At 39.7% G+C, this 12105-nt stretch overlaps 1 protein-coding gene across 6 annotated transcripts in view; it reads right to left on the reverse strand.

The window, feature by feature from the left end:
* Window positions 1-12105, reverse strand: part of LOC149459085 (latent-transforming growth factor beta-binding protein 3-like) — a 999560-nt gene that overhangs the window by 9172 nt on the left and 978283 nt on the right. Inside the window, exon 25 of one of the 6 annotated variants that reach the window (XM_089681664.1) lies at window positions 5291-5493. The exons of the other annotated variants lie outside the window; for them this stretch is intronic. Coding sequence (XP_089537790.1) covers window positions 5477-5493 — 17 coding nt within the window. The 3' untranslated portion in view covers window positions 5291-5476. Of the gene's footprint in view, window positions 1-5290; window positions 5494-12105 lie in introns of those variants that run through there. 6 annotated transcript variants of the gene reach the window in all.

Raw genomic sequence — 12105 nt, forward strand, 5'->3', positions numbered from 1 at the left:
CCAGAGTGTCAGCTAAAGACCTACAGAAATCTCTGGCACATGCTAACATTTTTGTTGACACATCTACAATAAGGAAAACAATAAACAAAAATGGAGTACATGGGAGGACACCACGGAGGAAGCCATTGCTGTCCAAAAAGAATATTGCAAAAGAGCACCTGGATGTTCCACAGCACTACTGGCAAACTATACTGTGGACAGATGAAACCAAGATTGAGTTGTTTGGGAAGAACACACAACACTATGTGTGGAGAAAAAAAGGCACAGCACACCAACATCAAAACCTCATCCCCACTGTAAAACATGGCGGAGGGAACATCATGGTTTGGGGCTGCTTTGCTGCCTCAGGGCCTGGACGGATTGTTGTCATTGATGGGAAAATGAATTCCAGAGTTTATCAAGACATTTTGCAGGAAAACGTACGACCATCTGTCCGCCAACTGAAGCTCTGCAGAGGATGGGTGATGCAACAGGACAATGACCCAAAGCATACAAGTAATTCAACAAAACAATGGCTGCAACAGCACAGAATACGCCTTCTGGAGTGGCCCAGTCAGAGTCCTGACCTCAACCCGATTGAAATGCTGTGGCATGACCTTAAGAGAGCGATTCACACCAGACATTCCAAGAATATTGCTACACTGAAACAGTTTTGTGAAGAGGAGTGGTCCAAAATTACTCCAGATCGTTGTGCAGGTCTGATCTGCAACTACAGGAAACGTTTGGTTGAGGTTATTGCTGCCAAAGGAGAGTCAACCAGTTATTAAGTCCAAAGGTTCACATACTTTTTCCTCCCTGCACTGTGAATGTTTACATGTTATGTGCAATTAAACCATGGCAACATCTAATGTTTGTGTAGTATTATGTTCAGCAGACTGTGTTCTTCTATTGTTGTGACTTAGATGACATTCAGAGGACATTTTATGCCCAATTCATGCAAAACTCCACGTAATCCCAAGGGGTTCACATACTTTTTCGTGCAACTGTATAATATGCACCTAGGTAGCTTCCATGCATGCAATAATGCATGTTATGATCTATACCTGTGCATCCTATTAATGAATGAATGAATCTCTCTTAACAGCTAAAAACGTCCCTTCATATACAATTTGCTATCAGTAAGTAAAGCAGGAGGGGTTCTGGTTGGCTGACAAAACACTTTTGATCTTAACGTGAAAAGACTTCATTACTATAAATAACACTTAAGGTCACTATAGTGTTTACCAGGTAAACAAGTCACTCTTTCACCATTTCCCATGAATACCCTCTCGGGTCTAATTAACATCAATAAATACTTGTATGGTCAAATCATGTTCCTTAGCATCCTTCATACTTAAATATGTAAGCAATGTACCCTATGAAATGCTTAACCAGACCAATTTGCATTTTACAATCCCTTGTAGGTAACCTTGCAAAGAATCTCCTGTGAAAAGTTTGGATAGAGGAGAGCCAGCTACCCTTTATTTGTGTTAAACATAGTTGACCTGTGTCAAGACATGGCCTGCATAAGAATATGTATATACTATATATATATATATATATATATACATTTATTATACGCAATATACTACATATACCCCCCCCCCCCCCACTTGGATCAGTTCTGACCAGAACTGACCCACAAAGTATAAAAAATCTAACAAACCTATATTATTAGCTAGGAGGGTTGCATTTTGATTTGAGGGATTGAATGCTTTACAATGGCTCATATAAAATATGAAATTGAACCTGGTTACAACTCAGTTCACCAGCCTCTAAAATATCCCCATGAAATGGTTATTAGATAATATAGTTTCAGACCGTGACTAGAAAAGGATATGGTAAAAATCCATGGCCCATAAAGCTGTTAGGCGTTATTTCATAGCTTGTAGTTTCTTCAGTATATCACACCAAGATCTTGAGTATTGCATAATGACAAGCTGACATCACAGTCCAGTCATGTGTTTGACTTTGTTACATGAGTCATCTTTCACCATCTCACTGAAAGTAATGCTTGATCCACAGAAACTAATTGCTCCAATACTCATAAATCCAAGATTTTTCAGTCTCCAGGCCAAGGGGGTTAACTTTTCACAAAATTAACTGCTCAGTTTTAGAAGTCTTCATCACACGTTCAAAATGAAACTTCTACTGGCAGTCATTTGCTTTCATCATTTTGCTGTAGGCCGACCCCACATTGCCTTCAATAGAGCAGTTGCTCTGGTCATTCAGTACATAATTCCACTGAACGGAACCGCAAGATGGTTTAGATAGTATCAGCTTGACATTAAGGTTTATCAGATCATCTATCTAGACAAAACTGCAGTAGAAATTCTTGCCAGTATCTGCACCATGAAAAGTAGAAAGTTATTTACAGTACATTCATATACACTACGTTGCCAAACGTATTGGGATGCCTGCCTTTACATGCACATGAACTTTAATGGCATCCCAGTGTTAGTCCGTTGGGTTCAATATTGAGTTGGCCCACCCTTTGCAGCTATAACAGCTTCAACTCTTCTGGGAAGGCTGTCCACAAGGTTTACGAGTGTGTCTATGGGCATGTTTGACCATTCTTGCAGAAGTGCATTTGTGAGGTCAGGCACTGATGTCGTACGAGAAGGCCTGACTCGCAGTCTCCACTCTAATTCATCCCAGAAGTGTTCTGTCGGGTTGAGGTCAGGGATCTGTGCAGGCCAGTCAGGTTCCTCCACCCCAAACGCGCTCATCCATGTCTTTATGGACCTGCTTTGTGCACTGGTGTGCAGTCATGTTGGAACAGGAAGGAGCCATCCCTAAACTGTTTCCACAAAGTTGGGAGCATGAATTTGTCCAAAATGTCTTGGTATGCTGATGCCTTAAGAGTTCCCTTCACTGGAACTAAGGGGCCAAGCCCAACCCCTGAAATCAACCCCACACCATAATCCTCCCTCCATCAAACTTTACACTTGGCACAATGCAGTCAGGCAAGTATTGTTCTCCTGCCAACCGCCAAACACATCCATCGGATTGCCAGACAGAGAAGCATGATTTGTCAGTCCAGAGAAAATGTCTCCACTGCTCTAGAGTCCAGTGGCTGCGTGCTTTATGCCACTGCATCCTATGCTTTGCATTGCACTTGGTGATGTAAGGCTTGGATGCAGCTGCTCGGCCATGGAAACCCATTTCATGAAGTTCTCTATGCACTGTTGTGCTAATCTGAAGGCCACATGAAGTTTGGAAGCTTTTAGCTATTGACTCTGCAGACAGTTGGCGACTTCTGTGCACTGTGCATGCGCTGACCCCGCTCTGTCATTTTACATGTCCTACCACTTCGTGGCTGAGTTGCTGTTGTTCCCAGTTGCTTCCACTTTGTTATAATACCACTAACAGTTGACTGTGGAATATTTAGTAGCAAGGAAATTTCACTGATGGACTCATTGTACAGGTGGCAACCTGTACCTGTATCATGCATGAATTCACTGAGCTCCTGAGAGCAATCCATTCTTTCACAAATGTTTGTAGAAGCAGCCTGCATGCCTAGGTGCTTGATTTTATACACCTGTGGCCTTGGAGGTTATTGGAATACCTGAATCCAAAGGTTTGGAGGGGTACTTTTGTACTAGTGTATGACATAGCCTTCAGAATATCATAAACAACTGGTAAACTCATTATAAACAACTCAGTAAAACTCAAATTATGACTAGAGTGATAAATTTCACTCACCCCTTTTATAAATTTAGAGAAATCCACCCAAAGTATTATATCCTCAATTTATGTTATTCTAACCAGTCTGAGCATGAGTGTGCAAGCACTCAAACACCCAATTAGTTTTGCTATGCAAAGCCATTGTGTAGCATCTTACCTCAGAAGTTACATATATACAGATGGTTTTAAAATGATTATTGGGTTTAAATGCCTCTCTCTCTGGCTTTAAGATAAAGATCAAAGATCATAGAGATAAAAAATAATGAAAATAAGATATTAACCGTTTCAATACCGGGCAATTTTATACCTTCCTGCCCAGGCCATTTTTCACGTTTCAGCGCTCTCACACTTTGAATGACAATTGCGCGGTCATACAACATTGTACCCAAACTAAAATTTTATCTTTTTCTTCACACAACTAGAGCTTTCTGTTGGTGGTTTTTAATCACCGCTGGGGTTTTTATTTTTTGCTAAATTAACAAAAAAAGACCAAACATTTTGAAAAAAAACCACGTTTTTCTTTGTTTCTGTTATAAAAGTTTACAAATAAATAATTGTTCTTCATAAATTTAGGCCAAGATGTATTCTACTACATGTCTTTGGTGAAAATAACCCAAATTAGGATGAATTATTTAGTTTGTAGGGAAGTTATAGAGTTCACAAACTATGGTATAGTTCTGAAAATTGATCAATCCTGAAGTACTGACAGCCAATCTAATTTCTTGAGGTCCAAGAATGTCAGAATAGTACAGATATCCCCCAAATGACCCCTTTTTGCAGAGTAGACAGTCCGACGTACTTCATAAGAGGAATGGCGAGTTTTTTGAAGTTGTATTTTTTTTGTCATAATTTTTCGGAAAATGAAAAAATTTAAAAAATTATTTTCACTATTTTTTTTTTACATACTGTCACCAGTGCAGTACAGCATCATCATATAACTGGCATGGCGGTGAACAGGGACATTGACTGTTGACAGTATGAAAAAATATATATTTATTTTTTTATTATTTTTAATTTTTTATTATATTTTTTTTTATATTTTTCTATGACCAAAGTAGTACAATGTTACCATAGTAACATTGTACTACTTTGGGGAAGGGATCAGTATTTTTTTTTTTTTTTACACAATTTGCTTATAGCAAAGAATTACTTTGCTATAAGCAAGCATTTACCTGAATGAAATCGATTCATTCAGGTTTTTTTTTTTTTTTTTTTGTGCTTAGCTGTGATTTGGTCACAGCTAATCACATGACATGTGCATGTGACCTGCTGTGACCATTCACAGCTAGTATACAATGGATGGCATGAATGAAGCCATCCATTGTATACAACTATCATGTGACCTGCTGTGATTGGTCACAGCAGGTCACATGGTACCGGGTCGGTACTCAGATCTGTCATCGGCCGTGTCCGAGGTACACGGCCAGTGACAGATCGCGCCGCTGTGCGGCTCTGCAACCGTGCGAACTGCGCATGTGCGGGAGGACGCCAAATGGCGTGCACCCGGAAAGCTAGAGCATTTTTGCGGCCACCAATTGGCTATAGGCTGGGCAGCTAATGGTTAAAAAAAGTAAAAGTAGGATGGTAGAGAAAGAAAAAAAAAATCACGATGTAAAGTCCAGTGTTTGGTAAAAACATAGCGTTCTTTATTTTTACAGTCCTTGTAATTCAGTGTACGATTCTATCAACACAAAATAGCACATTTGTTTGTCTTTTCAGGGCAGCCTGTTCTCCCCCCTAGTCAACAGTTTCAGGAGTCATCTGTGCTTCTGTAATTCACTTATAAATGAGTATTTCTGGTTACACAGATTCACACCTCTTCAACATCTGAAAGACAAGAAATTCTCAAACAAAAATTAATTCGCCAAGTCCCTAAACATTGTATTTGAAAATAAAATGAAGTACTATTTAAATTGTTTGCAGTCCTATGCTAATTTACCCCCATTGCCATAGAGGTGTCATTTGCATTCAAAGACAGATCTGAAGGACCCCTACCTCCTGCTGTCTCTCTACCTCTGGCAATCCTGTAATCTCCTCAATTGTTTTAATAATATGTCACCTTCTACCTTCATTTTATCATATTCAATTTTCAGATCGTCATATTCCTGTTTTAACTGAGAAAATGGTATCCAGGTCTTTGAATTTTGCATCATATTATTTTGAGTAGCTTTGTTTTGCACATTAAGATCACAAGTCTTTAACCTGTTAAATCCCCCTTGGCTGTTCAGATTAGTTTTTATCTTCTGATCTTTATGTTCAGCATTTGTCCTAAACAAAGTGGCTATATCGACTTTTACAGCCTGTGTATTTGATTTTTTTCCATATATGATCTGTTCTTAATAAAGTGTAATTTAAATCATGAGGGTTAGAGTAACCAATGACATATTTTCCTGGATATCCTCATGCAAAGCATCTAAAACCATACTTCTGCGTATCAAGCCTCCAAGCTCAAAGACAGCACTATTACCAACCAAAAGTTCCATAATATTTGCTATCCTATGTGATAATTCATAGGGAGATTCATTCAGAATTTTTTTGATCCTCCCATGAATAATAGCATCAGAACGTACCCCATACAAAACACACAATAATTCCAGTAATATACAGTTAGGTCCATATATTTCGACACAGGCACAATTTTAGATTTTTTCAGGTATTTACCAAAACATATTCAAGCTATAGTTATAGAATGGGTATGGGCTGAAAGTGCACACGCTCAGGTTTAATTTGAGGGTATGTACATCCAAATTGGAGGAAAGGTTTAGAAATTACAGTTTTTAAGAATAGCCATCCCCCTTTTTCAAGGGACCAAATTTTGATGGACAATTTAATAAAAAGCTGTTTCATGGACAGGTGGGGGCTACTCCTTTGTTATTTCTTCATCAATTAAGCAGGTAAAAGGTCTGGAGTTGATTCTAAGTGTGGTATTTGCATTTGGAATCTATTGCTGCGAACATACATCATGCGTTCAAAGGAGCTGTCCATGAAAGTGAAAGAGGCCATTGTAAGGCTTCAAAAACAAAACAAATCCATCAGAAAGATAGCAGCAACATTAGGAGTGGCCAATTCAACAGTTTGATACATTCTGAGGAAAGAAGAACACACTGGTGAGCTCAGCAACATAAAAAGGCATGGACTTCCACGGAAGACAATAGTGGTGGATGATCTCAGGATCCTCTCAATGGTAAAGAAAAACCCATTAACAACATCCAGACAAGTGAAGGACACTCTCAAGGAGGTGGGAGTATCATTGTCAAAATCTACAATCAAGAGAAGACTTCAGGAGAGCAAATACAGAGGGTTCATCACAGGGTGCAAACCATTCATAAGCATAAAGAATATAAAAGCCAGATTAAACTTTGTCAAAAAACATCTAAAAAAGCCAGACCAGTTCTGGAAAAGCATTCTTTGGACAGATGAAAGTAAGATGAATCTGTACCAGAATGACGGGAAGAAAAAAGTGTGGAGAAGGCTTGGAATAGTTCATGATCCAAAGCATATAACGTCATCTGTAAAACATGGTGGAGGCAGTGTGATGGCATGGGCATGCATGGCTTCCAGTGGCACTGGGTCATTGGTGTTTATTGATGATGTGACAGAACACAGAAGCAGCCAGATGAGTTCTGCAGTGTTTAGAGATATACTGTCAGCCCAGATTCAGCCAAATGCAGCAAATTTGATTGGATGGCACTTCACAGTACAGATGGGCAATGATGCAAAACACACTGCAAAAACAACCCAGGAGCTTTGAAGGAAAAGAAGTGGAATATTCTGCGATCGCCGAGTCAATCACCTGATTTCAACCCAATTGAGCATGCATTTCACTTGCTGAAGGAAAAACAAAAGGCAGAAAGACCCACAAACAAAGAACAACTGAAGACAGCTGCAGATAGAGTCTGGCAAAGCATCAGAAAGGAGGAAACCTAGTCTTTGGTAATGTCCATGGGTTCCAGACTTCAGGCAGTCATTGCCAGTAAAGTATTCTTAACCAAAAATTAAAAATTGACATTTTATTTATGATTTTAGTCATTTGTCAAATTACATTTGAGCCCCTGAAAATGGAGGAACTGTGTATAAAAATGTAAAGGTGATTCAGCGAGCGCTAAGATGATGAGAACATAAGCTGCTGATACACTACAAGGAAACCATATAACCTCTTGAATATATACAATATGAAAAAGTGCTGCGCTAATAAACAAATTAAATGTGCTATATCAGAGACTGGCCACACCCTCAAATAGACAGCATGAAGTCCATAGGAACAATGTCCGGTAAATGACAAATGGATGAAATGGTGACTTTGTTACTCCCAGTGAGGCACTCGTCAAAACCGTGTAGGAAATATAAGAAATGCGCACTCACCAGATGAGCATTAGGTAAGCACAATATTAATAGCCAGAGGTCCCCTCTTATCCTGTGGAAGGTGCAGTTCACACGGGACAGTCTGTCCCACAATACTGGCGCCTCAAGAGATCTTCTCTACTGGTGGAAGCTGCGATGGGGGTCAGCTTATATGAGTCACTCTCCTTTGGGCTTCAGGGTGGTCATCATATGGTCCTGGGGGGTTAAATGCTCGATGTGGAGCAGAGAAAAGTGGCCATAGTGTCAAAATATAAATTCTTTTATTATTGGTTAAAAGTGATGAACATACATAAAAGCAAATGGAGGCTATCGCCAATGAAATGTAGACAAAGCATGCAGCAAAACCGTTCATAAACCATTTAGAAAAACTGACCAGCTGGATAGTTATGGGGGCCACCGGTGGCGTGACATCTCAGGTGTGTATGGCTTACATATCTCTGGCATGCTGCAAGTTACAAAACCATTTTAGAAATCTGTTTAAATCATAGCAAGTAACCATTTCTATTTCTTTAAGAATTGTGTCTAATTCTTTTGATTTCAAAGGTTTCATTACAAGCTGTACATCCCCTGTATTATTATTATTATTATTGTAAACTGTGGTAGTCACAGTGTGTGTAGCTGGTAATAAATTATCAGAATTGATATGAGATTCTTTATTATTTAATGAGATGTTTGAATTAGCATTTTGCAGCAGATTGCTGGCTTTTAGATTTGATGCATATCTGCATTCCTGTGAATTTCTCTCCAATTCCATAATCCTCTTATTTGACTCTAAAACTTCATCACAAAGTTTAGATTTGTCAATCAATGCTTCCCCAATAGTAAGTGCATGCAATTTTAAATTTATAGCCTCAGTTTCTGATTGGTTCATTAATACCTCCCAGATCTTGTTGCTACTATCACCTGCATTCTGTAACTGGGCAATTTCTATGTCTTTACCCATCACAGAATTTTCTAAAGTTAAACAAGATAACAAACCTTGCACAATACAACCTTTTCTCTTACTTTCTGAAATTTTGCTATCAAAACCATTTCTCTTTAAAAATTCCTTCATTAAAGTCCATGTTTGCTTACATTTTTCTGGAATTTCATAAGGACTGTTTAATACATTTTAACATTCATCTGTTAACTCTGCCAGAACTGACACTAGCTTCACACTTAGTAAACATTTTGGCTATATAAGTAATACTGAAAAAAAAGGAAATATTGTACTCGCCTCATGTGAGGCTCAGTCTTGGGATTTACTTCTGTAGCTTCCAGTTCAGGTCTTCTGGTTCACGGCACAGTCTTTAATTTAGTGTTCCCAGTCTCCAGAGAATAATTCTTCAATTTGTGGATTAGACTCTTAAGTCACCATAGCACAGTTTCTGGGCCCACCTCAGAGGACTGTTGTCATCACCAAATTCTGTTACTGAACCCGAAAATGCTCTTCTGGTCACTTGAATGGCAGCAATATGTTGTCATATATCAAGGATGAGGAGTAATAATTTATGTTATAAAGATTGTTGAGAAAAGAGTTCGCTAACTGATATGTAATTAAAAATTCCTCTAGCCAAGAAATTTATTTTTCCGCAGCAATTCGGTCCACCCAGAAAAATACATTTTTATTTGGTCCCAGAACAGTCCAAATGATGCTTGCAACAAATGACAAAAATCCAACAGAATATTTGTAAATATTACAACGCACAACAGCCCTCAGAGTCCCATTTAAGATACATCATATCAAGCATAAAGATAGTACACTTTCCAGCATTTATATCCAACCTATAATATGCATCCAGGTAGCTTTCATGCATGCAGTAATGCGTGTATGATCTATACCTGTGCATCTGTATTAATGAATGAATGAATCTCTTTTAATAGCTAAAAACTACCCTTCATGTACAGTTTACTATCAGTAAGCAAACCTGGATAGGTTCTGATTGGCTGACAAAACACTTTTGATCTTAACTTGAAATGACTTCACTTGTCATTACTGTAAATAACAATTAAGGTCACTATAGTGTTTATCAGGTAAACAAGACCCCCTGTCACCATTTCCCATGAATACCCACTGGAGTCTAATTACCATCCATAAATACTTCTTATATGGTCAAATCACATCCTTTATCATCCTTAAATATGTAAACAATGTACCCTTTGAAATGCTTAACCAGACCAATCTGCATTTTACAATCCCTTGTAGATAACCTTGCAAGGAATCTCCTTTGAAATGCAGAGAGCCAGCTATCCTTTTGTTGTGTTAAATATAGTTGACTCACCATTGGTTGTCCTCGGCGGGTTTGGAGGGCTTTATGTTGTCAACGGGTGCCAAAAAGCATTTGACAGAATTGCCTGGGACTTCATGGAAGTAGTGCTGAAATCTATAGGACTGGGCCCCTCAATGTTAGCTATGATAATGAGCCTATACACTGGCCCACAGGCCAAAGTCAGAGTGAATGGCCACCTATCTGAGTCATTTCCAATCCGTAATGGCACTAGACAGGGATACCCCCTTTCACCACTTATTTTTGTCCTGACAATTGAACCCCTGCTTCGCTGTGTTTGGTCTCACCCTGACATCAAGGGAGTACTGGTGGGCCACAAGATGTACAAACTCGCGACATTCGCGGATGACATTCTCTTTTTTCTGACAGAACCTTTGCTTACACTTCAGACGCTTATTTTAGTATTGAAGCACTTCGGCAAACTTTCTAATTTCAAAATTAATTTCACTAAATCCTTTGCTTTAAATGTTTCTTTGCCTCTCCCGCTTGAGCAGGAATGTCGAGACGTTTCCATTGTCATGGAGCCCAGTGTCCATAACTTATCTTGCCATACAACTCCCCGCTAACTTATCGGATCTGTACTTGTTAAATTTCCAACCCTTCATCCAAGACATTAAGAGGGACCTAGTGGGTTGGGGCTATCCGAATCTTTTCTGGTTTGGTCGGGCTGCAACGCTCAAAATGAACATCCTTCCCCACTTTCTTTATCTCTCCCAAACCATCCCTATACATCTATCTCCTGCTTTTTTTGCAACCGTTCGTTCACTTTGGACGGCATTTCTCTGGAAGGGAAAGACTCCTAGACTCAGTTTGGCGAGGCTTATGGCTTCCAAGGCCACAGGTGGTATTGGTTTGCCAAATTTGAAAAAGTATCATAGAGCGTCGCTTCTGACTAGGGTGCTGGATTGGCATGCACATGGACACCTTAAGGACTGGAATGCCCTGGAACAACAATGCTTTAACTGATGTCGCCTGGCTCCCCCTATGCGTACATACTCAATTTTGCAAGCCTCATCCGCTCATTACTCACACATTACGCAGTGTGCAGGGGACAGGCAAAGATGATGCCATGACTTCAACGTCAGGCCCCATGACTCCAATCTGTAACGACCCCTTTTTACCTCCAGGTTTGGAGCCCACTTTTCGGGGCTTGGGTATGGCCGAGAGTATTAGAGCCCATCAATTTTTTCACCACAGACATATCCGAACCTGTGAGGCTATTGTTTCTGTTCTGCCGCTCCTGCCTCTGCCTTGGTGGTCATGTCTACAGCTTAGACATTTTCTGACCAACCCTAAATCTGTGGGGTATTTAACTGGCCCTTGAAGCCATTCGAGAAACTGTGTACATCCACCGCTCCACAGAGGCATCTAATATACTCTATTTATGCCATGCTCTCTGGCATAGACTCACAGCATCTTCAACCCAATATTTCAGCGTGGGACGAAGAACAGTCCTATGCCCTTACCATGGAGGAATGGAGCAATATTTGCCGCTCTGTCCATAAGGGCTCCCTGAATGTTTCCATCCAAGAACACAACTATATGGTATTGACACACTGGAATAGAACTCCCAAACTTCTTCACAAAATGTTTCCACTGGTCCACGATACTTGCTGCAGCTATTGCTCCATGACTGGCACGATGTCCCATGTTTGGTGGGACTGTCCCAAGCTTGACACATTCTGGACCTAGGTTCATGGATATAGAATAGAATAGCAATAAAAGTGAGCGCTCTTGTAGTTAAGCAGCTGAACACTCAAGGAAACCAAATAAAGCCTTGTGATAAATGTATAAAGATATGTGCAGCGCT

Source organism: Staurois parvus, unplaced genomic scaffold, assembly GCF_062004578.1.
Source record: "Staurois parvus isolate SC_StPar_1 unplaced genomic scaffold, SC_StPar_1.0 ptg000275l, whole genome shotgun sequence".
Taxonomy (NCBI): Eukaryota; Metazoa; Chordata; class Amphibia; order Anura; family Ranidae; genus Staurois; species Staurois parvus.